At 49.2% G+C, this 26,578-nt stretch overlaps 1 protein-coding gene across 1 annotated transcript; it reads left to right on the plus strand.

Annotated features, from left to right (window-relative positions):
• The first annotated feature begins 607 nt into the window (after window positions 1-607).
• Window positions 608-25,824, plus strand: LOC111845739 (RNA polymerase II elongation factor ELL2-like). The gene is made up of 12 exons (XM_023815367.2): window positions 608-764; window positions 4,158-4,205; window positions 13,542-13,669; window positions 14,713-14,876; window positions 16,682-16,932; window positions 17,670-17,794; window positions 20,145-20,253; window positions 20,424-20,859; window positions 21,621-21,684; window positions 23,271-23,442; window positions 23,545-23,589; window positions 23,737-25,824. The coding sequence occupies exons 1-12, from the start codon at window positions 627-629 to the stop codon at window positions 23,845-23,847; spliced, it is 1,791 nt and encodes a 596-aa protein (XP_023671135.1). The 5' UTR covers window positions 608-626; the 3' UTR covers window positions 23,848-25,824.
• Window positions 25,825-26,578: the final 754 nt, after the last annotated feature.

The raw sequence follows: 26,578 nt of genomic DNA on the forward strand, positions 1-26,578 counted from the left end.
ATATATATACACACACACACACACACACACAGTCCACATATATATGGCGAGTGGTAAAGACATTTATTTAAACACATTGAAATGAATAAAGACTGTTTCTTTCTTTTGCTGATATTAATTCATATATGTCCATTGTAGTGGGCATTTTGTTTTTGCATCTAACGTTTCACTGATGTAAGGAAACATTGTACACTAAAGAGGACATGCTGTGAAATTAAAAATAAAAAGACAAATAACCTAAAATTGAATGACACTTTTTTCCTTTGGTCTCAGGAGGATATATATATATATATATATATATATATATATATATATATATATATATATATATATATATATATAAATTATGTGTGCATAGTGCAATACAGTGTACCAGGAGGTTCGTTACGTTTCCTTTACATGTAAAGGAAAAACACTAACCCTGTACATACTCATTCAAAGTTATACCATACACAAAAGGTTAAAGATGGGCACGTGCGTTTTATTGTCTTACGTGCTCACGGCGTGTGCGCGTACGTGCACGCCCTCCCTCGGGCGTTTCGGTAACGCGCTTGAAGGAACGCGCTGGAAGCTCCGCCCTCGTGACGTTTCAATGGGAATGTCTCCGATTTATTTCACTTCTAGACATGGCAGCGCTGAAGCAGGAGCATCGTTATGGTCTTTCCTGCGGAAAAATTAGCAAAAACACTCACAATAAAACACTTTATCATGTCAAGCTCACCGACACTGCCATTCGAGCATTGGAAGCCTACCAGAACCACAAGGTAACGCATAATTGTCAGTTTTACCTCACACTTTTACAATAGTTCTTTAATGTGTCTTTTCTTCGTGCGTTGTAGTTGTATTAACAAGTTGGACTCGATTTCAGTGGTTCTTTCTGTGGGAATGAATATAGAAATAAGTAGCATTATGACTTATTTGTGCTGTCACTTTACTCGGGGCAGACTGGATTTTCACCAGCTGGCTGTCCAGCAGGTACAACGTTGGCTGAAATATGGCCAAACTGCAACCCAGTAAATGTTTTGCACTGTTTTTTTCCCCCAGATATAAGTAACCGCGATAAGTATAAAATGTCATTACTTCTCATAAAGCTTCGGCGATGCATTTTGCATTTTAGCGGATGAAGTTTTACATTCTCCTGCGGGATTTTATTTTTGACGTTTAAATCCGAAGGAGGTGAATAGACATAGTGTATGTGTGTGTGTGTATAGACGCACACACTCAAGTACATACTAATACACATCTGTGTTTATAAAAATATCTTAAGTTTCGAAGAGAAGAGGCAGAGCTCTCAACTTTTGCTTCGTGCCTGTAAGAGTCCTTATTGAGCGCTGTGCCGAGAGGTACGTCTGCATGGCGAAGTTACTAAAGGCACCATACGCTTTCAGCGCTGGCCGTTTGGGGAAAACAGGTTTTTTGCCAGTTACTGGTTACTCAGAACGATCGATGCGAATTGCTTTTTGCATTGGGATTGTAGAACAGACATGAAAGTCCCTAAACACATTTTTCGGTGCTTGCAGTTTTATTTTACACATTCGTTGCTCGCATATGGTCCGAGTGCCGTGATACTTAGGCATACATGTTTTTAGAGTGAGCGTGTCATATGTGCATAAATTAATTTCTGAATATTTTAAGACTATTAGTTACTTATGCTAAGTGATTAGAAGCAAGAGTTATACGTTTAAAATGTCCGAATACGTTCTGTTGGGGATATTTCATGCCATTGTGTTTTTCATTCATATAATACTGATTTGTGTTAACAGAAGATCGTGTTTCCTTTGTGTTATAAAAGGAGCACATCTGTTTGCCAAGAAATGAAACGCGATGTGCCACGGCGAGCCATCGGGTCCCCTTTACAGAGCTGTCGTTTGGTGGCTTTGTAGTGTGGAGGTGAACACACGCTACGTACTGCTGGAGAAGCAGTCATAATTTAAATTCCGCCACAATCAATTTACTGGAGTGTTGGGACCTCCTGAAGGCAGCTGGCCGGGGAGCCAGGTCAGTCACCCCCGCTGTACGATTGGCTGTCTGCGGTGTAGTTTTTGTTACCATGCTTCTTTCTGCATTACGCTGCCCTTTAAACGCGTTGAGGGAGGGGCGCCCGCCCCATCTCAACTCCTATTGGTCCAGTTAGTGGAAGAGGAGGGGTCTTATTGGCTCGACTGCCAGCTGCTTACCAATAGGAACAAGGCCGTTCACTTCCCTAATCTCATGAGATAATTTCTGTTGACACGCTTCCACCTGCAGGTATTATGTTTCTCTGAAGATCTTAAATCCTACAGTAAAAGGTTACAAAAGCAATCTTAATTCGGAGTTCAGAATGGTTTTGTGAATGTCGTTTATATTTATCCAGTTTGTTAGATAATGCGAACTTTGCAAACAAGCTTGTTGCAAAGTGCTTTACAGTGATTTAAGGTAATTTTCAAATGGATATTTTTTGGGGAAAAAATTGAAAAAAGCCATAATTGTGAAATGATATGAACCAAATCATGAACCCATCAAAGAATACAGTTGTGTTGTATACCAGCAAAATAGTATTCATGGAAAGTACCAATAAAAACTGCAATTAAAAATAATTAGAATAATAATTCCACTAAGCAGCAAATCCAGTTGTGTAAACTGTATAAAAATCTCGTGGTGTTGTTTAAGATGCTGTTGTTGTTTGGACTTCACTGACGATATTTATAGTGCTGGAGAATTACATGGACCGGTATTAGGGTTAGGTTGCTGCTACATTTACCAGATTTCAAACACCTTGTTGCAGCACTTTCGAATCCAATTTTCCACTCAAAGAAAAGGGACCTCGTGCAGACGGGCCAGGCCCATCCCCCACGTGGCACTCCGGGGCTCTGGATTCCTGCATGTGAAAATGGGCCTTTAGCTCTGATTTGGGGTGTTTTTTTTACCAAGCAAGATGATGTATTTGCAGAGCGCAGCCAGGTGAGGTGCCAATAAGGGCCCTGTATGCTTCCCCTGGGTAATAAGCAGCCCATACGAGCATCCACACATCCCTCACTTCTGTGAAGAAGTCGCTCCACATGCCTGATTGCTGGCGAGTAAAGGGCGACGCTCCTGTGTGATTTCAGATTGGCGTCGGCATCCCGGGGCACGACAGGGCTTCCGAAGTGACTGCTCTCCATTTCCCGCTGGCAGTCAGTGGTGCGCTTTGGTCAGGCCCTGACCTCAGTCTAAGCTGGCCCCCGGGGCTCTAATGCCACCTTCATTTTGTGATGAACTGATCTTGTTTACTCAGAGAAAAATCATGTCTGAGGTTTCTGGCACATGTCACCAAAAGGCAGGCCGCATCCGGCAGCGCGAAGGCTTGTACTACACTCCCGACTTTAATGATTTCTTCTCTCTGTTTCTTTAATGAAACAACTGGCAATAAAGCGATCGAGGCAATAAAGTGCAATAAAGACATAAACCTACTGGCTGTGTTCCTCATAAATGGCCAAGCCGGAGAAGATGACGTGAATTCGAGAGGCAGGTGGATCGGACATGGTTTGCACGTGTGGCCTGGACAAACAACCACATGTAACCAAGGGCCAGTGGAGGTGTGTGGTTTGGTGTGATGATTTCAGCCTGTTTGAGGAGAATTACCTGGACAGGACCCATTAGTGTAGCATGGTGCAGTTTAGGTTAATGTGGGAGCTTTTTGCTATGCAGACCTGGAATTGTACACCCTTAGTAAAAAACTCACTGGAAGTCACATGGTGTGGTGTGACCTATGAGAGCTGACCTTGGTTATTCGTTTCAGCAAATAAGGCTTCAGTGAATTTAAAGTTTACATCAATGATAATGTAAATGGTGTTCTTATAGGAAATATCCATAGCTCAGTGCATTTTGTGTTTTACTTGCTGGATTTTGGGCTAAATGCCACACAGTTAATTGCTTAGCAATGCAGAAATTCCGTGGTAGTGCACCGTATTTGCTGACAGTTGTGACCTCTACCGTTTTTTTTTTTTTTGGTAAAAGTTGCACCCAGCCATAATGACATTGTTTTATAGTACAGTGTGACACTTTCTCCAGCAGCGCCCTATCAGCATTGGGCACGTGTGTCAGAGGTGTGACGGTCCCACCGGACTGGAGTGCTCCCCTGTCACTGTCATGGCTGGCGTCACCATCGGTGACAGTGTCTCTCCTTTTCGTTCCTGCAGGGGTCCTCACCGAATCAGCCCACTATCTGCTTCACCGGGAACCAAGGGGTAAGTAAGGCCCGTTGACGGCATGCCTTCGCCATTCCTGCTTTAACTGCCAGGAAGCTGATCTCCCATCTTTGCCGATTCCTGGGATCGTGAACCTCCCAGTCCAGACTGACGGTGCTGAGACGGGCTCGTTATGGCGCTTTGTGGTTGCTGCTGGTTCCTGCTGTTGAGAGAGATCCAGGATTAAGTTTGAAGCTCATGAAGCATGTTGGATTCTTGTCAGTGTCCATCTCCTCATTTGTTTTTTTTTTTTCCTTTTTACAATTAGCTTTTTTCATTGTTTTGAAGAAGCATTCAGTGATGTTGTGAGAGCTGTTGTCATTATGTATGATTGAGCTGTTCTGCTGCTTAATATGTAGGCTACCAATGTGTTTTATGAGTGAGCAGCCTTGTGTTTTTTTTTTTTTCTTTTAGTAACTCCCATAAAATTAAACCATAGCATATAAATCATCATAACGTCAATGCCGTGCATAAACTGCACACGCTGGAATCCTGCATCAGGCCATCGGTTTATTAACTCTGGTGAAACTGCCGGATGAATCTAAATCAGATTAAATTATTGTGTGCGTATCTGTTTGTGTGTGTATGTGAACTGTGTAGAATCCCGATTCGCCAACAGTGGCTGTGCACTGCAACCTTTGTGTGGCTGCCTGTGTTCTTTTCACATACTGGTAATCCTCCCCCCCCAGACCTAACTGCGTGGGTGAAAGTGGCTTGACTCAGTGCACAGACCCCCACCCCCATGTTTGCTAGAGGTCCAGAGACCTTGGAATCGACACCCTGCTCCCTTCATCCTGCCAGCCAGATGACTGGGTCACTGTGGAGACGACAGGAGTGTATGTGTGCGTATGGGTGTATGTGCAGGCGTGCCGTGCTGATCCTAAACAGACGAGTTTATGAGGAAACGCATGGTGACTGTCCAGGGAACAGGCTTTCCCAGAGGCTGTCGTTTTGAGGCACATTTCATACATGGTATGAAAACCGTGGCTCAGGCAAGAATTAGCAGCAAAAGCCATGAATCAGCCCAGTCCGTGGTTAACCTGGCCAGCCGTTTCCCCAGTGATGCATTTCGTGAGCTCCCCCTCCTCAATGGCGATCTCCCTAGTGAGTAAGTGTAGGGGTGGGGGGTGTAGTCAGTGACAGCGGGGAGCTCTCCAGGCGGGAGGAGAGGCGAGGTCCCCATGGCTGACGAGGTCCTCCTCCTTCTGAGCAGCTCTGTGATGAATAATACAAAGGCTTCCTCTATTTTTGGTGATGGAGTGTAAGCTTCCAATGTGAGCCGTTTCCTCATGCCGGCGTCCCCCCAGCCTGCTGCTGGGCCCCCGAGGGGCTTCCAGAGGGCCCTCAGAGGCACTTTTTCTGGCGGTCCTCCAGAGCCTGGCAGCTGGGGCTAAGGTTGGGCTTGTCCATTTTTTTGACGCAGGTCCCTACATTTCCTCTGCTTGGACCAGCCAACTCGGTTTGCATGAATCAGAGCTGCTAATGGTTGTGGTGTTGGGGGTGGTGGCGGTAATACTGCCTGTCAGACACACCTGTCCTGAGATCTGCACCAACACCCCTTAAACGGCCCATTCGGGGCGGGGCAGAGGTGTGGGTTTGACCCTCCTCCCAAACACAACAGCCATTCCTGTCCTAAACAGCCGAGAAACACCAGAGGGCTCATTATATAAGTGGGTAGCGATTCTGGAGAGGAGTGTGACAGTGTCATTTAGGAGGCCGATAACTAGGGCACAAGGTCAGCAAGCAGATGAGGGTGGTCCGAGCTGCCGGACACACCAGTCATGTGACCCACCAGTGGTCATGTGACCTACTAGCTTATTCTCCTACCTTAGTGCTGTCTCTTTTAATCTTCCTAAGTGATAACTCATTACCTGTTTGCCAGTCTTTAATCAGCCGCTGTTGCTTTTCCAGAATGCTACTTTTAGAAATCCTTTTTTTTTTTTTGTCCACTCGATTTCACAGAATGTTCCTCTGGCCAGCAGATGTTGCGGTTTGCTAATCAGAACCCCCACCCCCCAACTCTGTGTTAATTTTCACCTGAATGCTGAGAGTTAACACTGTTGCCGTTATGCCGCTGTCTGCCTCGGCGCGTCCCTGATGCACTGACGCACTGCCTGCTGGGATTTTCCCCTTCCTGCAACCTGCAGCCTTGCAGGCTGTCTCCTCTGTGCATTCTGATGTGGCCCCCGCACCCATGCCGAGCATTTCAGTGCGAGATTGGCCGGTTCCGGCCAGTGTCAGCCTGCTCTGGGCTGCAGCTTGTACCCAGGGAATGCGGGGGGGGGACCCTGGGTCGCGCTCTGCCGGGGCCCCCGGCTGCCTGTCGGCTGGGAGGAGGGGCGTGTACCACGTTGTTGGTATTCGTGTGTCTGTGTCTGTGTGGGGCTGATCAGGTTCTGGCTGGTCATCAGAAGACTAAACGTTCCCCCAGCCTGGCCCAGTGCTAATGGCTAACTTGTATTTAAGCATTTATTTCCAAAAGGTTTTTAAGGGTTCAGTGGGACACGTCAGGCACGTCATGGTTGGGTGGGGGAGGAGGGGTCTGCATTTCCCCTTGGCTGTCAGTGCTCCTGCTTCTGTCAGCAATACCTCCGTAGCGAGAGCTCTGCTGTATATTTTGCCCCCCTTTTTTACGCTCCTGCATGGTTTGGGCCTCACTGTGGTTAGTGTGTGAGCCCTGGAAAACACCTGTAGTGACCCCCCCCCCCCCCCCACCACAATTAGGCCCCTCCCCCTTTGAGGATGTGAGCAGTTTGATGGTTCGAGTGGGACCTGACCTGCTTACATAAAGATATTACATAAATGCCCTCAAGTGCCGCCGTATGTGGAGCTGGGGAGGCGGGGTGAGCGAAGGAGGCGTCCCTGTGGCCACCTGCACCATGTGCCCCCCCCCCCCCCCCCGTCCCCGTCCCCCTCCCCCTCCCTCTGGGGGCTGCTGTCATTCCCCCAGATTTCACCCTGTTTTGCCACCTGTGGCCCACTGGAAGCCTGGGAGCCCCCCCCACGAGAGACACTGTTTGGCGTGAGCTCTTTCCAGCTCCCTCGTCACCGGTGCTCCCTCATAGGGGCACGCCGGCCATACGCCCCAGTCCCTTTATTTACACCCATTGGTGAATGTTATCCTCTTACTCGGCTCTGTGATGTGAGGGAAGGGAACACCAGTCTCGGCCAATCAGTAAAGCCTCTGTTTGTCCTTGCCTCATTGGTGGCGGGGGAGGGGACTGGCAGATGTGCCCCCGGGCTCTTGGCATTCGGCAGAGTCCACGGTGGCCGTGGAGCAGATCGCAGGGTTACGGCAGCCGTTGCTTTGCTGCAGCTCCACTTGGTGGACTTCCAAGCGATCGTCGCCGTCCCTTTATCAGCAAGATCCCGCCGTCGGGGAGAGGTACAGTACAGCGGCGGCCGGGGATGCTGGGCGACTGAGCCCTGCTGGGGTTCTCGGTGGGAAACCCCCCCCCCCCCCCGGTACACTTTGGCACTCACTCAGGAAGTCCATCTCCACTGCTGCCCCAGTCCGGTTGCTGGACCGACACCCCTCCACCATGCACTTACCCAGCATGCACCACTCCTGGCAGAAAAAAACAACGAGTTCTTTTACCGTGCAGGGGTGGAGGGGGGGCTCTTCTGGCAGGCAGATGTGAAAAAGGTGACAGGATGTTTGTGTGGTCAGTCTATTTTTACTTGTGTCAACACGGCGGGGCCGGAGCGGACGAATAAGCAGCAGCGGTGGCTTTTCTGTGGATGAGTGCACCGTAAACATGCCTGCTGTGGGGGTGACACTTGCCACTTTAGTTTGGAGAAATTAAATGGCACAACTATCTGCTGTCGTTTTCTGCCAGCTTTTGAGTTTTGCTGGGGTGGCTTGGAGTGAGCTCCAGTAATATGGGTCAGTGACAGGGGAGAGGCGTGTGTGTGTGTGTGTGTGTGTGTGTGTGTGTGTGTGTGTGTGTGTGTGTGTGTGTGTGTGTGTGTGTGTGTGTGTGTGTGTGTGTGTGTGTGTGTGTGTGTGTGTGTGTGTGTGTGTGTGTGTGAGTGAGTGAGTGAGTGGGGCCCCCCCTGAACCAAGCCATTCCAATCCGCGTGTCTGCGCTTGTGTGTGTGTGTCTGTCTGTGTCTGCATGTGTGTGTGTCTGTCTGTGTATCTGCGTCTGTCTGTTTGTGCGGGTTTGGCGAATGTGTCTGCAGGTCTGTGTGTGAATGCATTTTTGTTTGTGTGTGCGCGTGTGTGTGTGCGTGTGCGCGCACCCTACCACACTTCTGCAGGCAGTGGCTGATACACTGTGTATTTTGTAAACTTGTTCATTTTCTTCATTCCAGTATTGTACAATCTGTGAGGAGAACTCATCCATAGGATAGGAAAGAAACATTGTTTTGTCTTCAGGGGGATAACGTTAATCACCCCTCCCCCGCTGCTCCATCCTAACTGCCACATGGGGTCATGTGACCCTGACTTTTTGTGTAGACTGGCCCATGCGCTGACGTGAGCCCCCTACTCTGGCATAATGGGAGGCGTGACTTTAAGGGGATGGGGGACTTTGGATAGTGAGCATTGACCCTTTTACCAAATGACCGTGCAGTCTAGTGAGAGTGTGTGTTTACCTGGCCACCACTGGTTCACCACTGGTTCACTGGTTCAGGCCAGTGATTGGCCAAACCGAATCGTATAACTAGCTGGTCCCCTAGTATGCCCCCCCTTCTCTTGGCCTCCCTCCCCCTCCCGTGTTTGGTCAGTGACCCCGGGTCTTTCAACAGCTTTGTCTTCTCCCTCACGTCAGTGGAACACCGGCTAAAACGGGCTCCCCACATCTGCAGGGATGGCAGCCAGCCACAGGGAGGCGCCACTGAGTTAAGTGAAGTGTGCTGATGAAGATGTAGGAAGAAGTGAGGGGGGCGGCTGGAGCTCCAGTGGGCGGAGCCACAGTGGGTGGGGCTGGCTGACGCAGATTATAACGAGAAGGTGAAGTGTGTGCGTGTGTGGGGGGGCTAATTGTGGACGTGGGGACTCTGTCCAGGGGCCTGTTGCTCCTACACATGCACAGCACCCCCCTCCCCCCTCACAGAATTAGGGCCCCCCTGCACAGAAAGGTGACGAAAAGCCAACCCCAGTGAAAGGAGAACATAAATATTTCATTGTTCCTGCTCAGTTTGACGTGCGACATGTTTCTGTTGTTTCTTGGGGGGGGGGGGGGGGGTGCTGTCTATTGGGGGCAGGGCCAGCACTGCTGCAGGGGCAATGTCTCTGCCTCTATTGATAACTTTTAGCTGGTCCTTTGCATCACTCACCCTCCCGTAAAGAGGCTCAGAGGCAGATGGGACCCTCATCTTGCTGTTCCTGGAAACCGTCAGTATGATGCCCCCCGTGGTTGCCTGTCCTTTCAGTTTATTAGCAATCTCTGCTCATGTTTCATGTAATGAAGCTCTCTTATCTGGTGGACCAGCCACCAAAGCAAACAAATTCTCCAGCTTCTTCCAAGCTTGTTAATCTGTTACTTGATTCCCTTAGGAGGCCCGAAAGAGCTGCACTTAATTGATATTTACGTTTATTTCACATGCTACTGTCTGCCCACATATGTCTGTTTTTATAGTTTTACTTGCCTATGAAGGTCTATGGTATTTGAAGGTAGCAGGGAGATATTCAGTGATGGGCAGGCTGTTTTTCTCCTGAATACTTTGTTGCCTGTAGTGACAGTGTTCTACAACCTTTTGCATTTTGATAAGAATGAAGGAACTCAACCCAAAAGCATAGATCTACCATAAACACTTAATGGGGGGCCTTAGTGAGGTCACCGGAAAGGGCCAGATAGGGCTGGAAAGGGCTGGATAGAGCTCTAAATGATCTGGATAGATCCATAGATCTGGAGAAGGTCAAATGGTGCTGGAAAAAGCTGAAAACAGCTGGATAGATCTCTAAATGGCATAGAAAAAGCTGGAAAAGGCTGAATAGAGCTGGAAAGGGTCGGATAGAGCTGGAAAGGGCTTTCGTAGGGTTGGCCGTGACATAGGGCGGGTGAATTGCTGATTCTCGGTACTGTCCAGCATTCCTTTCCCGAGGGCAGCTGAGAAGCTGTTTGTTCCTCCTCACTTCTATGAACCGGGGTCAAAACAAGGTCAAAGGGCATAGGTGAGAAGGTTACTGCCCCCCCCCCCCCCATCTGTCCAGTACTGTGAGGAGTGACATCACCTTATATTTATAAAGCAAAAAAGGAGCTGAAAATGTACCCAAAATAAACTAAAGCGAAACGGAACTTATTGGTAGACAATAACTTAAGTTATCTACCAATAGAGTCTGTCTCATAAGTTGTTTTTGCTCAGTACAATCTCTGTGGAGTGCAAAATATTTCCGTACGGCGAAAGACGAATACTTTTTCATGACCAGTTCTTGTTCACTATTGTCTTTCTCACACATTTTTGTTAAATTTCTCACAAACGTGCCTCAATATCTATGAGTGAGTCACAGCAAGGATGAGAATGCTTATGACTGTCTTGGAGAGTGCATGCAGAGCTCTTGCAAAAGCAGGGGGGTAAACTGTAGACCCTTTAACATACAGTAGGTAATATTGTTCCTTTTCAATCAGTAAAATTGCAAAGGTTGCTAAATTTTGTTTTAGGGAAACTTATTTATGGTCTCTGTTTGGCAAATCTTATCATGGTGCACTTATTTTATCATAAGATTCAAAAATATTGGAACTATATTGCAAAATAATGTTGTTTTTGAAAATACCATACACAGGCAGTCCCTGGGTTATGAACGAGATGTGTTCCTAATCTTTGTCGAATTTGTAGGCATGTCAGAACAGTGCTAACAACACCATGATCCACCTTAAAACGGTAGACGGCATTCTCTTTCCTTGAGCTGACAAACTACTGAAACTATAGTGTTTTCCATCGCATTTGACTCACATTTTTAGTATAATAGGCTCCATGCCAGTCGGTCCCTAAGTACGAGTTGTCTGTAAGTCAGACATTTATAACCGGGGGACTTACTGTATGTATAATGTCCGGACAGTATGAAGGTATGAAAAAGCCTGATCTCAGCCGAGCTACTGCAGTTCTTGCGATGTGACAATTGCATGTGCATAACATGCGATATTGATATTACCTCACACAACCGCAATAGACTCCCTATCTGTCTGTATGTTGCACTGCGGACCTGGCTTCTCCCTTAATACCTCTGTGTGAATGGTGTGATGATAAAGCTACTGTACAGAGGTAAGGAGACTCTCAGGCCTGAGGATGGGATGTGGGCCATCCCTGTGTTCTCTGTCACTCTATCCAAGGACAAGTCTCTCTCTCTCTCTCTCTCTCTCTCTCTGTCCTCAAGGATGAGCCCTCCCCACTGTTTTTGTCCCTGAGGATGGGCCGTCCCCATGGTCTGTGACCCTGAGGATGGGCCATCTATGTCCCAAAGGACAGGCCGTCTCCGTGGTCTTAATCTATGCCCCTGAAGAAGGGCTGTTCTCTCAGTCTCTGTCTCTGTCCCCGAAGGTGAGCTGTACCTGCATTCTCTGTCCCCAAGGACAGGCCATCCCTGCTGTTTGTCTTTGTCCCCGAGGATGGCCTGTCCCCTTAGTCTCTGGCTCTGTCTCGATAGCTGCTGTCTTCAAGGTTAATACTGTGTGGATGGACCCTGCCGATCGCAGCATCCAGCTGTAAGCCTGATAAGCCGTTGAGTCTCTCAGCATCTGTTGGGCTGCTCTGTAAGTGACGGAGAAACCAGGGACTCAGCTTGGGTGTACAGCCAGCAAGAGGTTTGAGGGTTGGCCAGGAGGGGCGCCGTCTCTGCTGGTTACGCAAGCAAGGGCCTGCTTGTGTGGATATGCGTAAAGCAAACGACCTTCTGGCCTCTGCAGAGTGATCAGCTGGAAGGGAATCTGCCTGTGGGGGAAACTGTCTTGGCTCTGACGGCCAATGTTTGTAATGTGGAGGGTCTGTTAGCCTGGTGCTATGTGTCTATAATGTGTGTGTGTGCTGTGTGGGTTGTGTTTATGTGTGTCTGTCTGCTTTCCCATCTGTCCTCTGCTGGGGAGACTTTCCCAGAAGCAGCCCACAGCAGGCCGGGTAATGTTGCAGTTACCGGTGACCACATTGTCTGGCCCAATCCGGTCTGCTCCAGTCCATGGTCTTTGGTCCGCCGCAGCTCCGTGCTGGCGAGGCCGCTGGGGACACACACGAAGTCCAAGATGCCGCACAAGGAACCTGACACTTCCCTCGAGAGTGTTTATCACTATCAGTGTGAAGTTTCCCTTCCCAAAAATGAGCCAAAGAGCAATGGAGAACGGTGACTGCTGTGATGGCCGTGTGGACGCATGTCGGACCCGGACCCGTCTGCATCTTTCGGCCTGGTGACTTTGACACACTCTGCAGCCATGTCTCAGGGTTCACTGACAGGCTGTGGAGAGGAGATGCCAGCACCCCATGTCACCAGGGGCTGTGATGGTGTAGGATTTGATCGTTCTTCATGATGCCTTCTGCCTGGGCTGTCGCATATGCTCGTGCGTGGCGGTGAATGACCGTGAGTGAGGCTCTGGCTGGCTGGCTGACAGACCTCAGTGGGTTTGCATTTACCCTTTGGGGCTCGGAGCCCAAGGCTGTGAGTGGCCGGGTCAGCCTGGGGCTCAGACCACGTGCTGGTGTCTGAGACCGGTCTGTCTCCTCTCTGTTTCCTGGGGCTGTGCGTGCCTGTTCCGTTGCACACACCCTCCAATCAAATGCACTTTAACAGCTGGCTGTAGCAGAAAGATCTCCAAGAATCTCCATCTGGGTGCGTGTGCTCGTGTGCTCGTGTGTTCGTGTGTGCATGTGTGCCTGCGTGACCTTAGTTGCCGTTTGGGAACATCATGCCTGCTACAGGACACCAGGGGTACATGGCGTTCATCCAGACACTCTGTGTTCCTGTCCGCGCTGCGTCACGTTCCCGTTGCCCCGGCCCAGAGCCAGGAGCCCAGCGTGGCCTCTGTCCCCACCTGTCCCCACCCCCCACTGTCTCTCCAGGTGAGAGGTGTCAGGATTAAATTACGTCTGATGTGCGGCTGCGCTTCCTGTTAATTTAATCCCTGGTCCAATTAAACAGGTGTTTTTACTTTCTCATATGAACATGGAGTGGTTTGCTAGTCACATGACCCAGCGTTGGTAATGAGAAAGAGGCTTGAGTGTGTGTCCTGGAGCAGGAGGGCGAGCTGGAGGGCAGAGGCCCGTCTGTGTGACGGCTGGCTTAAGATGGAGAACATCATAGTCGTCAGATGTGGCAGCTGGTGATGGTCACATGCCGCGGTCACGTCATGTTCCACGGCTCTCAGGATGAACTCTGACTGTAGTCCCTGTTTCCTCACTCTGCAGTACATCAAGATCCCGGCCCCGTGTGCAGACTCTGCAGACGGATTCAGACTCTTCTCCTTCTACCTGTCCAGCGACAGCAAGGACAAACCACAAGCCAGCTTGGATTGCATTCATCAGTATGTCTCTGGGTAAGCAGTACTAGAACCCCGGCCCAGTATGTCCAGCACACACCAGTACAGGATGTCTCTGCTTAAACGTGGCACTGCTGTGGCCTGTGATCCTTCCTTCGTACCGTAACGGGTCTTTAATGGCTGTTATCATCGCCCTGCTCCAGTATTTGCTCTTCCCTCTCGGTGACGCCGTGATTAGCGCCCCCATGTGGGTGAGGAGGGCATTAAGCTTCCCTCATGGTATCGAGCCAACCACACGCACACAAATGTCCAGAGCTCACCACAGCACCTGCTGTGAGGGCTGTAAAAAGCCCCCCCCCCCCCACCTTCATTGTGTGTTAGCATGCTCAACGCTTCCATAAACTCCACATAGCTAGCGTGGTGAGTATTTAATCAAGACGGATGAATTCCCTTCCTTTTATTGTGGGAAACACCATCCTCACAGGCAGACCTAATGTTTATCCTGTGCTGAAATGAACCCAAGGCATTCTGGCACCTCCAATCAATCTGCTAGTGACCTACGGCTGGTGTACACAGAACAGAGCGCCGGTACTCCAGACGTCAGGCGATAGAACCTTCCGGCAGGCTGCCACTGGATACCGCCGGTTAAATATTTCACAGGTCCGGTTATCCATTGCTTAGCCAACGCGTGGGCCCTCGTTAAAGCGCCACCTCAGACGGGACACGTCATTACTCATTAATTGCCTCCCTGGTGGACGTGTCCCGGCCCCCTTCTGGTTGCTCCTGGACGTTCTATCATTGATCCATCCAGGTCGTGCCAGCACACTCTGCTGGGCACCAAATCGTGGTTTCTGTGCCTTTCGTGACTGGAGGGAGGCAGCAAACTAGCTGATAATATAGTGGTTAAGGGCACCATTTCATAACCTGAAGGTTGTTGGTTTAAATCCCAAGAGAAGCCCCGCTTCAGTACAGTGCTTAAAATGAATCTCCTCTGTAAAAACAGGGCTGTGTAGTTGTGGGGAGATCCCGCTTAATAAAGGAAGGAGATTTAGAGCAGCGTCAGACTGGCGCGGCCGACTGACCTTGTTTTCGGTGCCCAGAGAGGGCCGGGAGCAGCTGGAGGGCCAGGGCAGCATCCAGGACAAGATCACGGTGTGTGCCACCGACGACTCGTACCAGGTGACGCGCGAGCGAATGTCACAAGTGGAGAAGGACATCTGGAGCCGGTCGGCCATCGAGATCAAGCCTGGCTCCACACATCCCAGTAAGCTGTCTTCCAGTCCTGATTCTGTAATATTGGTTTGGGGTCTGCAGTGCTGGAGGGTGCCCTAAGCTAGGTGGGCATATGTTTACGTTAAATGCTCTGCATCTCTTTGCCTGATTTAGCTACGTAATAACGTGATTCTCTGACTAACCTGTGACTCAGTCAGGTGGGGGAAATCACACTCTGTCCTGAGAATACAGCACCCCCCCCCCTTCCCAGAGCATGTGAGCAAAGAGAAGGCCCTGTACATGTGACCCCCCCCCCCCCATTAGTAGGGTGAGAATTTACCATGAATGAAGCGAAAGCAAAAGAAGGTGAACCCTAGCTGACATTCACGCGTGTTTACACAGTGGGAGCCGCGCAGAGCGCTCTCCGCAGCTTTCTGTAAGTGGGGCGCCGCTCTGCGCTGGGTTCTGCACTCAACGGGCCGCTTGCATTTGACCCCGGTGTTACGGTTTACGGGGAGAAACCCCTTTGCTGCTACATCAAGAGCAATTGGATGACTGTAAACAAAGAAACCATCTTTCATAATGAGCCAGCAGCGCTGGCCGCGATTTAACCGCAAGTACAGTGAGAACAGAACACACCAGTGTCCTTTAAAAAAGGAACAGTTATAACTTATTCAGCATTACTGTAATTTCCTGAACGGTGTTACAATTAAAATGTGTGAATTAAAATGCGTTTTTGTTCAATTTTAGATGTACCTCATTGGGGCGAAACGTGTTAGTCTCACGGCTTGACATTATTGTCTGGAAGTTTTTGAGGCCATATTGAAAGTGGTAGTTCTGGATATGTAAAGCTTTTTAGTTCACAGCGCTAACATTTGTGCACTTGGCAGATTATGCACATTCAGCTCCCCCCTCCCCCCCCACCATCACCCAAAATAACTAATTTTGCATCCAGCCTTACAGCTGGCCTTGGATTGTCTCAGGCTGAACTTTTTGATTTCACGCTTCCAATAAATATTTAAATGTGAGCTTTCAGCGTTCCCTTTGGAAACGTCCCCGCAACACAAACATGTGGCGTAGTGATTAACAGCCCCCCCCCCCCCCGTCTGCCGTGTCTCTGCTCTCCACCAAGCAGGGGCCTTGCAATCGCAGCGCTGTTCAGCCGTCGATGGTCCAGGAAGGGCAGGAGTTATGAGTTGGACTCGCATCCATCCATCTGTGTTCCAGCCCCTAATTCTAGTCAGGGCTAATGAAATCTCTGGCTGAGTGTACATAACACGCAATAAAGTGTTCATCCTGTGTATTAATAAGAATAAGCACATAGTTGGAGTGCAAGGCAAATCTGCGTGTTTAGCGAACTGTCAGTAAAGACAGACGAGCTGTTGTTTGGACAGACGGCACACCCCGCACTGCAGCGCCCCCTTTTGACTATGTGGTGGTGGTACATCTTGGTTAATAACACAAGTAATAGTCCTGTCATAGATCTAGGTCTTGAACCCAAAGGTTGTAGATTTGTGGAAGCAGGTATGTTGTATGAAAGCCAGTCCTGGTCCTGTAGTCGTGCAGGAATTCCAGCCGTGTAGAACCCGGGTAAAGCGCGTAAGCCCCCCATAGCGTGATGAAGAGGGTGAGGGCTCTGTTTAACATCTGAGGATGAGTGCTGTTCTTTTCTGATGGCATCTTGTAAGCTCCTCCTCTGGTCTCCACAGATACCACACTCTGCTTTGCCCTCTTGCTTTAACTTCCCCAGGAGACCAAAAGTTTTGGAAAACAATCGGATTCAACATTCATTTGAAAAACGATTTCCCTTTTGACCCGAGGGAGAGTGATGGAGAATTGTTTTGATTTGACTTGCAGGCAAGTGTGTACGGATCCAGAAGAGGCCAGCACCTCCCAGTGGGATGGACGGCTCGCATAGGCACTCCCCCAACGGCAGGCGGACCGGCGTGGGAGCTCCGGGGGGCCCAACGGCTGTGCGGCCCCTTCGGGATCGCCTCATCCACCTGCTGGCCCTTAAGCCCTACCGCAAGCCGGAGCTGCTGCTGTGGCTGGAGAGGGACCGGGCCGCCCCCAGGGACAAGGCCGACCTGAGCACCGTGCTGGAGGAGGTACGGCCTGGCTACGGCCCGCTGCCCGGGTGGACTGAGTCTGTGGGAAGGGGCAGGCCTAGAAGAGCGGTGGGAGGGGCAAACACACAGGCCCAGGGTGACATACTGGTGTCTAAGCAGGACATGACTTCAGAGTATCTTTCAGATGCCCCCCCAAACCCCCTGCTGTTTCCATAGTGATGAAGAGTAGAACACATTCTTGCGTCAGTGCACTGCGTATAAACCCGTATTTATCTGTGGTTTGAATTTGTATACATGAGCAAGACCGATTAATATCTCATCACTCCTTTGGGGGGAATTCTGGGTAAATGCCAAGAGGGAATTGAGGAAGCTTCTGGTAGGACTGCAGGGATTATTTGTGCACACGGTTGTGCAGATGAGCTGGATGGAGAGTTGACTGTGACATGTTTGGATAGATGTGGGTATTTTTAATCATTTTCTCTCTTTCTGGGATGTGATAAGGTCAGGTGGAGACATCCTTTCTGAGGAAAATGTTGTGCTCCAAATTCATCATAAATTGTGAATAATTTAAAAGCATTGCTAATTATCCTCATGTAATGACTGCTGGTGTGTTTGAATTATTCATCACAAGAATTTAATACCCATCTCGCCGTTGCATTTTAATAATCTTTAATAGTTAGCCAGTGCAGATGCAGAGCTGATTCTGCTCGGGGCTTTCACCGAGCATGTTAGCCATGTGCTGGGTCTGAGAGCTGCTGTTCTCCACTCTGCTGCAGGTCGCCAAGCTGAACCCCAAGGACCAGAGCTTCACTCTGAAGGAGGAGCTCTACAGGCAGGTCCAGAAGGACTGGCCCGGATACCAGGAGGAGGAGCGACAGCTTGTCCACAGGCTGCTGGCAAGGTCGAGTCCCTTGCTATTAGCGGTAGCAACGTCTCTGTCATGGCTGTACTCACAGTTAACATTAGCATCATCACACATGTGGCTTCCTTTACCTTTAGCGCCACAGCCTCTGTAGCTTCCTTACGATTAGCATTAGCAGCATTGCATACATAGCTATTTTCACAGTTAGCATTAGTGGCATAGCCTCTGTTGCTGCCTTATTAGCATTAGCAGCATTGGTGACATGGAGGTACTCACAGTTAGCATTAGTGGCATAGCCTCTGTAGCTTCCTTATTAGCATTAGCAGCATTGGTGACATGGAGGTACTCACAGTTAGCGTTAGTGGCATAGCCTCTGTAGCTTCCTTATTAGCATTAGCAGCATTGGTGACATGGCTGTACTCACAATTAACATTAGCACCATGACACATGTGGCTTCCTTTACCTTTAGCATACACCTTCATACCACAGCCTCTGTAGCTTCCTTACTATTAGCATTAGCAGCATTGCATACATAGCTATTCTCACAGTTAGCATTAGTGGCATAGCCATTGTAGCCTCCTTATTAGCATTAGCGGCATTGCTGACATGGCTGTACTCACTGTCAGCAGCATAACCTCTGTAGCTTCATTACTCTAAGCATTAGCGGTATTATTTATCTTTCTGTACTCAGCATTAGTGGAAGAACCTCTGTAGCTCCCTTACTATTAGCATTAGCAGCATTACTTGCATGGCTGTATTCTCAGTTCGCATTAGTGCTGTCCCTTGCACAGCATCCTTTACTTTTAGCATTAGCAGCATTGCTTACATGGATGTACTCAGAATTCGGGTGTATTTCCTTGCTGTTAGCATTATAATTTTCTGTTGTGGATGTCCTAGATTTTAGCATTAGCATCACAGTCTGCCTTTTTTGTTTTACACAGTTGTTGACAACTGGCTCATGTTTACACCAGAAAATCCAGTTATCTGATGCATGCAAGGTTTTAGTTTATCCATTTAAGTCTAGTCAGTTGCCCTCGTCCCACAGAGTGACTTTTCTGGCAATTACATGTGTTTAGCCTATGGACGGCCTCATTTCAGCTGGAATTAAAGTTACTGCTGCAGTTTTCAGCAGACAGACTGGTGAATTGCATGTCAGAGCAGAGGGCTGGTGAAAGATCACAGCTCCAAAGAGCAAAGCTTAAAATGAGCCATTTTACAAGAGTAAAATCCCCCCCCCCCCCCCCCCCCACTAAGGGGTTTTGGGTTTAGGGTGATCACTCTTCTCCAGTTACTGTCCAGGCAGACGCCTTGGAGCTGATTTCTAAGCCTCCAATGTGTGTGTGTGGATTATATTTATGTTATATTATAGGGACCTAATGTTCCCCACAATGTAATAAAACCTGTAATTTTGATGTTGCGGGGACCTTTTCAGGTTCCCACCAATATCTGTGGATTCAGTCCAAAAACAAACAATGCCAAAAGTCTTGTACTTTGTTTAGTTACTTATGGTTAAGGTTAGGGCTGGGCAGGGGTTAAGGTCGTCATGTTGGGATTGAAACATGGAATGAATGAAATGATGGAAATGAGTCCCCACAAAGATATCATGAACAACCTGCGTGTGTGCGTGCAAGTGTCTGTGTGTGTGTATGTGTACTACAGGAGTAGCTCTGCCTTTCAGTGGTTCAGTGCTGTGATTTGATTATCTTGAACTCCTAATTGTCAGTTAATTCTTTTTCCCACCAGACAGTGTCCTATTCACCAAAGCAAATTCTATCAACCCCTCATCCCCCCCCCCCCCCCCCCAACCACCTCAAACAGTCCGTTGACGATTCCAGAAGATTAATTCTCAGAAATGTCACTAGAGACGGCTCTTGCTTTTGATAGTTCTGATGTCCCGGGGCCAGTGACTTGTTTGAATAATCAGTTTCCCTCTGCAAGCTCCTCTCCATCCTCTCCTTTAGAGACAGGTGGGGTCTGTCCATCGAGAGTGACTCTGACTAGTGGGTGCTGTGACATCCCGAGGAAGTTGCAGGAAGCTCATTGGCCTCCTAGTGGATGAGGGTCATTGAGGGGATCATGTGACCTAGTTTTTTGTTACCTGCTTGATGGGGGCCTGGTCTGGCACCTGGAGCAACCTGTGAACAAACGGTTTACTGTAGGTGGAGACACATTCTGGACGGTTCTCTGGGACCATTAGGGCCATGCGTGCGTGCCTTGTTTTCCGGTTATGTTCAGCCAGGACCATGGTGGATTTGGAAAAGGGAGGGGAATTGCTTGTAGTCCGTCTGTGGTCCCTAGCCACTGCCTGACACGCCTGGGCTCCGGCCGGACCCTGGCCATCGCCCCTCCCTCCCTGCCGGCGCGGCCTGAATCTCTCCTTGTTCTTCAGAAAGCTGCAGGGCAGCAGCCAGTGGAAGCCGCCGCACCCGAGCCCTTCATTCCACAGGGCCCCCGGGGACGCCCCCTCGCCCCCCGGCTCTGTCAGGAATCTCACAGCGGTGAGTTTCACACCCCGGGGCGGAGAGAGAACTGCCCCTTTATGTGCGCTCTTTATTTTTTTCCGGCTTCGCAGCGGGAGTGTAGGAAGCCGGCCTGGTTTATTTTCCGAGGCTGTGAATCGCGAGACCTGCAGCTGGCTGGGACACTCACTGTCTCTCTTGTCCGACAGAAACGCTCTGTGCCGTCCGACCCACCCGACGCCCAGGGCCACAAGAAAGCCCGGCCTGAGCATGGGCCCCCGGCTCCGCTCACCTCCGCAGGCGAGGCCCTGGCTTCTTCTGCCAGCCGCGGGGGCCCCGTCCCTCCCAGCTCCGGCTTCCGTGCTCCCCAGCCATCACAGAGACCTGCCAGCCAGAGCGACGCCTCGCTGGCTCACCGTGGCTCCGCCCCCTCCGCCTTACCCAGCACAGAGCCGCTACCGCTACCGCCACTGCCAAGGCCTGACCCGGGATTGGCGGACGACATGCAGCCTGTGGGCGGCCTGCACAGGAAGAGGAAGTCCAAGAAGCACAAGGAGAAAGAGAAGGAGCGTGTGAAAGAGGGTGACGGTAGCCAGAGGCCGGAGGCCAGCCCGGACCTCAAGCGGGGCCTGGAGCCCCTGGATGGTAGGCGTGCCGAACACCGGGAGGGGATGGGCTCACGCCCGCAATTCAGCCATCGCTGTAGACATGCAGGCGTGTGATGCAACTGTTAGTGAAGATAATGATGGAAAGCCAGTGAGCACTGAGACCCCCCTCCCCTCCCCCCCAGGCAGTAAACTCGCAAATCTGGTTTTTAAAGTTGTATTTAAAGGCGCAGGGACCAGCCTCCCGGGGTCTACATCAGTCATATGCAGCATCCTGTGTGTGTGTGTGTGCGTGCGTGCGTGCGTGCGTGCGTGTGTGTGTGTGTGCTTTCGCATCCAATTCTGTAATTCTTTTCATTCATTTTGTGCACCAGATTTCCCTACAATGTGTTAAAAACAGGTAATTTTCTTCAGTCCCCACAAGGATAAACCTCAGTTTTATACAAATCTTTTTCTTATACTATCAAAAAAAAAATTGGGATTAGGGTTTTGCCCTTAGAAATGAATGGTCCTCCAAAGATATGAGTACAGGTGTGTGTGTGTGTGTGTGTGTGTGTGCACACACTTGCCCTCCAACCCCTACATCCTCTGCCACGTTTCATGATGTTCTGTTAATGAGTGCTGACTGTGTTTCAGCCGTCCTGTAAAGCCTCCCCCCCACCCCGTAAAGGCACCCCCCCCCTTTCCTGGCCGCCTCTGTCTGCAGTGATGGATGAGTCCACCCACCCGCCCTTATCAGCGCGTCACATTCGCCTTGACAGCTCAGATATACTCCCTTTTTTTATCTGTCTCTGCCTCCAGGCCATGAAGGGGCCAGCGAACCGGCTTCCCCAGACACCCCCACAGAGATCCCAGACTACCTGATGTGAGTGGGGCTGCTGTGTGGGCGGGGCTAGTGTGTGGGCGGGGCCAGTGTGAGGGCGGGGCTGTTGTGTGGGCGGGGGCATCTGCTGTCACCATTGTGTTACTGTCACATACAATGTCTGCACAAAACAGGCATCTCACTGTACCCTGAATGATGTTCATGCATGTGTGTAGAGATTCAGTCTATTCAGTTCCTAGCTGGTGTCTCTGATTAACTCAAGCAAAGAATATATACTACACAGTTCTGCTTTTATAAATGGCTGTGGGAAGAGAAATCCCCATTTCTCCATCTGATCAAACAGACGTGTGTCACATCGCACAATTCCTGTTCATTATCTAACCGAGAAGGACTGACCACATTCTATAACATTCCCATGTGCTGTCAGCGTCTATCAGGGCATCTCATTGTTTAAAATGCTGCAGTCTCCGTTTTTAAATGGAACTGCACCCAAGAATTCACTTTGCTATTGGCGATATTAATACTTGCATGTCAATCCATAGAAATAGCTAAGAGGTTGGCATATATGTCTTGAGACAGACCCGTTCAGAGAAAGAAAACATGTGCTGCAGTGTCTGAGAATCCATCTGTCTGGCAGAGCTGTGCTGTGGACGCTATAGGGCTCTTATGTGCCCCATCACTACTGCCACCTACAGACCAGAAAAGTCATTGCGCTGTCACTGAATAGCTCTCGATTTCAAAGCTGATATGGTGACTGAATGACAGCTGAATATAATGCCCCCCCCCCCAGTTCTGTTTACACATAAGTAAACAACTCAGTTTGTCTCATCACTGTTGTAAACTAAAATTTGGAAATTACAATTCATCTTTCATATGCCCTTACATGTATTTACATTCCGTCTTGCTTTAAAAGCTGAGTGAATGCTTGAATCAAAAACAAACATGGAACGTATCTCAAAACGATCTACTTCCGTGACATTGTATAGGGCTAAGTGTATATTTCCCATACAGCGTGTAGCTCTGCAGGTTGGGACTCTGTCCGCGATCGGAAAGGTGCCAAATGAAGTCAGCAGTCACTTTACCCTCGGGCCCCCTGAGAAAGACTCTCGCCCTCACAGGCGCTGTCTGACCTCGCTTTCTCAATTCTGTGTCGCTTCAGATAAAAGCATCTGTTCAATAAAATAAAATAAAAAACAAAAATATGAGTGCAGAATTTGTGTAATTACTATTGTATTTCTTTAGCTATTGAATGAAATACATTAGGATTAATTCCCAATGGTGATAATTATACACATTTTTTTTATAGTCAGGCTGTGAATCTTGGTCTGGAAGCTTATAAATTTTTTAAATATTTATCATGGTGAATTCAAAGTGGGGGCTCACATATTTCTGGGTTGGAACATATTTTCTGAGGAATTGGCTCAGGCTGCCTGAGCACTTACCCAACAGCAAGCGAGTTCAGGATAGAGAGCAAATGCCATCACGCCCCTTAGCTACGTGAGTCGCATGGTTCTGCTGCTTTTCATGAATCACTGCTGCCTCCCAACTCCAAAGAAAGGCTTGCAGATGACTCATCTGGCGTGGTAGCTTACGCCACTACCCCTCTCCCCCCTCCCCCTTCCCGTCAGAAATTACATCACCATCACGGAGCTGGGGCAGCGACAGAAGTACAGTGACGATTTCTGCGCTGAGTATGAGGAGTACAGGGACCTGCACTCGCGCATCGGCAGCATCACGCAGATGTTCATACAGCTGGGCTCCAAGATGAAGAGTCTGTCGCCCGGCACCAAGGAGTATAAGGTACGTCATTTGCGGTGGTGGGGGGGTGGGGGGGTGGGGGGGGGGGGGCTGTTCGGCTGCTGCCACCTGGTGTCCCTCTAAACACACTGCTGTGTCTTTCAGGTTATGGAGGATCAGATCCTGGACAAGTACAGGAAGTATAAGAAGGTGAGGCATTGTGGGTAGGGTGAGTCAGGGCTTGCAGTGCGTAAATATCACTGCATGCGGTTTTAGGTGACAAACGAAATTACGAAAAACGCGGCCCTTGCCGTTTTTCCCCCGGTGACCTTTGCTGGCTCTGTGCTGCTTCCGCAGAAGTTCCCCGACTACCGGGAGGAGAAGAAGCGCTGTGAGTACCTGCACCGGAAGCTGTCGCACATCAAGGTGCTCATCTCGGAGTACGACCGCTCGCGTGCCGCATCCTAGCCACGGACACTGACCACCGGCCTGTGATTTCAAGGACCTCCGCTCATGTATCGACCCTTTGTGTAGTATGTGGATTGGTTACCATGTGAAGTCTCGTTCTTGGCCAAATTTTTCCTCTTGTAGCTGGAAAATGAAATGCTTCTGCAGGCTACTGTTGGCGGTTACAGGCCGTGTGCAGAGCGTCACGCTGCCGGGAGTGTCGGAGCCGCCGTGCCTGGGGCTCTGCTGGCCAGACGTGGTTCTGTTATTCGCATGTATTTATCTGGAAGCCCTGATGCTGAGGCCAGCGATAATGAAGGTGACTCAGATCTCTGACGTATGAGGATGCATACAGTCTGCTGCCTTGTTTCACCCACTGCCAAACCGCTCATTGGCCATGCTTAGAGTGATGGACATCAGAAGGAACCAATAGCTGGCCAGGGTTTTTGATGGTGCTTCTTCATTTTATCTGTGATAGGCCGAACTTGCAAGGTACTGTAGCAAGGCTGAATCGGTTACCGTGGAGGCCTGAATCGGAGACCCACACACGCGTCTCACTGTCTGAGCCCCCAAATTCCAGGGTTTCACTTCTCATTTCACATAAATGCATATACAAGCATTATTTTTCGGGCAGATTTTGAATTTTTTACTTCCGGGTCGCTGTTCATCTCAAACACCTATGTGTTTCTGCTGTGATTCACTCATTGTAACACTAATAGGGATACATTTGGTCAGGCCAGTGGCGAGGGTTTTCTGTGGGGGGGGGGGGGCTGCTGTGGGGCTTACTACCCCCTGTCTGATGAAGCCCAGCTCACCCCCATCCTGAATGTGACAGTCATTTTCTGTCACCCCTGTGTTATTGATTTACTGCAGCTGGCCACTGGTCTGCAGGACCCCCCCCCCCCCCCCTCGCCGTCCAGATGTAGTGTCCCCTCGGCATTCAGCTCTCTCAATGCTCAGGCTGTCTGCCCCTGGGCTTCCGATGTTGGAGGGGGGAATGTCAGGCCTGGACTGGTTCAGGTCTGAAATGGCAGCAGTCGGGGGTGATGGATTTGCCAAAAGGACGTGGTTTCCGTCCTGAAGCCAGTGGAGTAAAATTTCTCCCCGTGTGCTATTGTCTGTCCGTTTAGATGCCTTAAATAAAGCAGACCACATGAAACTACTACTATTACTGTACTTGGCTACAGCTCACCACTTGAATGTGCTCTATTTCAGTCTTAAATGCCAGTGTCCTCCTCTATACTGCTGTGTCTTGGTCTCAGCCACACTATCAATCAGTGTGGGCACTTTTCTATTCTTTTAATGGGAGGGGGAAAGGCCTGGGATTTTTTTCCCCTGCGTTTTATGCATGTGTAATGTGTTCCTCATATAGACTGTGGTTTCTGCAGTAGAATGGGTTCATTTTGCTCCTGTAAATGTGCTTTAAATGCTTCGATTCATCTGATTTCTGCCGGAAAAGGATTCCAGAATCAAAAAAGTGTAACTAAAAAAATGTTTTTCGAGGTTTTTCTGTGGAGTATTAGGTAGGTGTTGTTGCTTCTCTCGTCAGAAAGCAGGGCCGTCGAGTAGGCGTCTGCCCGATTTGCTGGGCGTTTGGGGCTTGTGTGCTGCAATGTGTAACATAGCCGATAGCAGCAGTCTTAGAAAATGGTAGATTTGACTCCATCGACAATATCTGCTGTTTATTTTCATCTTAATTTATTTCCTTTTTAGATATAGATGGCCCGTGCCACCGATCGGTGGCTTCGGATCCGTGTGTAGGTGTCAGGTCCCTGGTGGCACCTCTGCCGACCTCCACCAAAGCGACTCGGGTCGCTGGCTTGGGGTGACGGTGCACCAATACTATGGTACCTTGTACCGTTTCAGCCGCCTGTCGTCATAGAGCCTGCCGATAGTGGGCAGTGGGGAGCCTGTAATCCAGAAAATAAATGGAGAAATTTAAAAACCGCCCATTAGTTACTCGCCGGTTTTGGGTGAATGTGCCTTCTGTGGGGTGGGGTGGGCTTGGGTGGGGTGCAAGGAGTGTTAATAACTCGGATTTTACCTGTTAAGTGGGACCTAGTGAAATGCATTTGAATGCGTGTCATATACGGAACAAAATGCATGCACTCAAATGCATCATGTCTCTAAATTGCATTTTACAAATGCCTGATACTTGTGCAAACCTGCAGCTTTTAAAGAAAGGTGATCCGTGGAATCTCGCTGCAGAACTGTCGAGCGTGTCTGTACTTTTTCCAATGCAAAAGAGTCACTTTTAATGAACTGAAACTGCGCGAACAAAACAAATCTATCGTTTAGGGAATTTTCTGTTTAATCTTTTTTGTGGTTTAGTTTTCTTTTGATGTAAGTAAATGTCTTAGAAATGTGAAAAAAAAAATCTGGTATGTCTCTGCGTTTTGTCCTATTTGTAGGAAAGATTTGTGTAAGAAATAATTTATTGTCTAAGTTGCTTTTTTTCCCGTGTTCCCTTTGCACAACCTTTTCAAAAATTTTCAAAACTGACCAGACTTCCCTGTATAGAGGGAAATGGGATATTTATTTTTGCAAACATCTCATTCAAAGGCCATGTATTACCAACCACTCTAAGTTTGGGGGAAAAAATACAGTGTATTTAATGTCTCAATAAAATAAACGTCTTTTCATCAGCTGTTTTTCTTGTTATTGAATGACGCCACCAGATGGCAGTAAGGAGTCTGTTTAGGACATAGGGCAGCTACCATAAATGGGATTTCATGTGTTCAGTCTGTAGAAA

The sequence above is a fragment of the Paramormyrops kingsleyae genome, chromosome 13 (assembly GCF_048594095.1).
Source record: "Paramormyrops kingsleyae isolate MSU_618 chromosome 13, PKINGS_0.4, whole genome shotgun sequence".
NCBI lineage: Eukaryota > Metazoa > Chordata > Actinopteri > Osteoglossiformes > Mormyridae > Paramormyrops > Paramormyrops kingsleyae.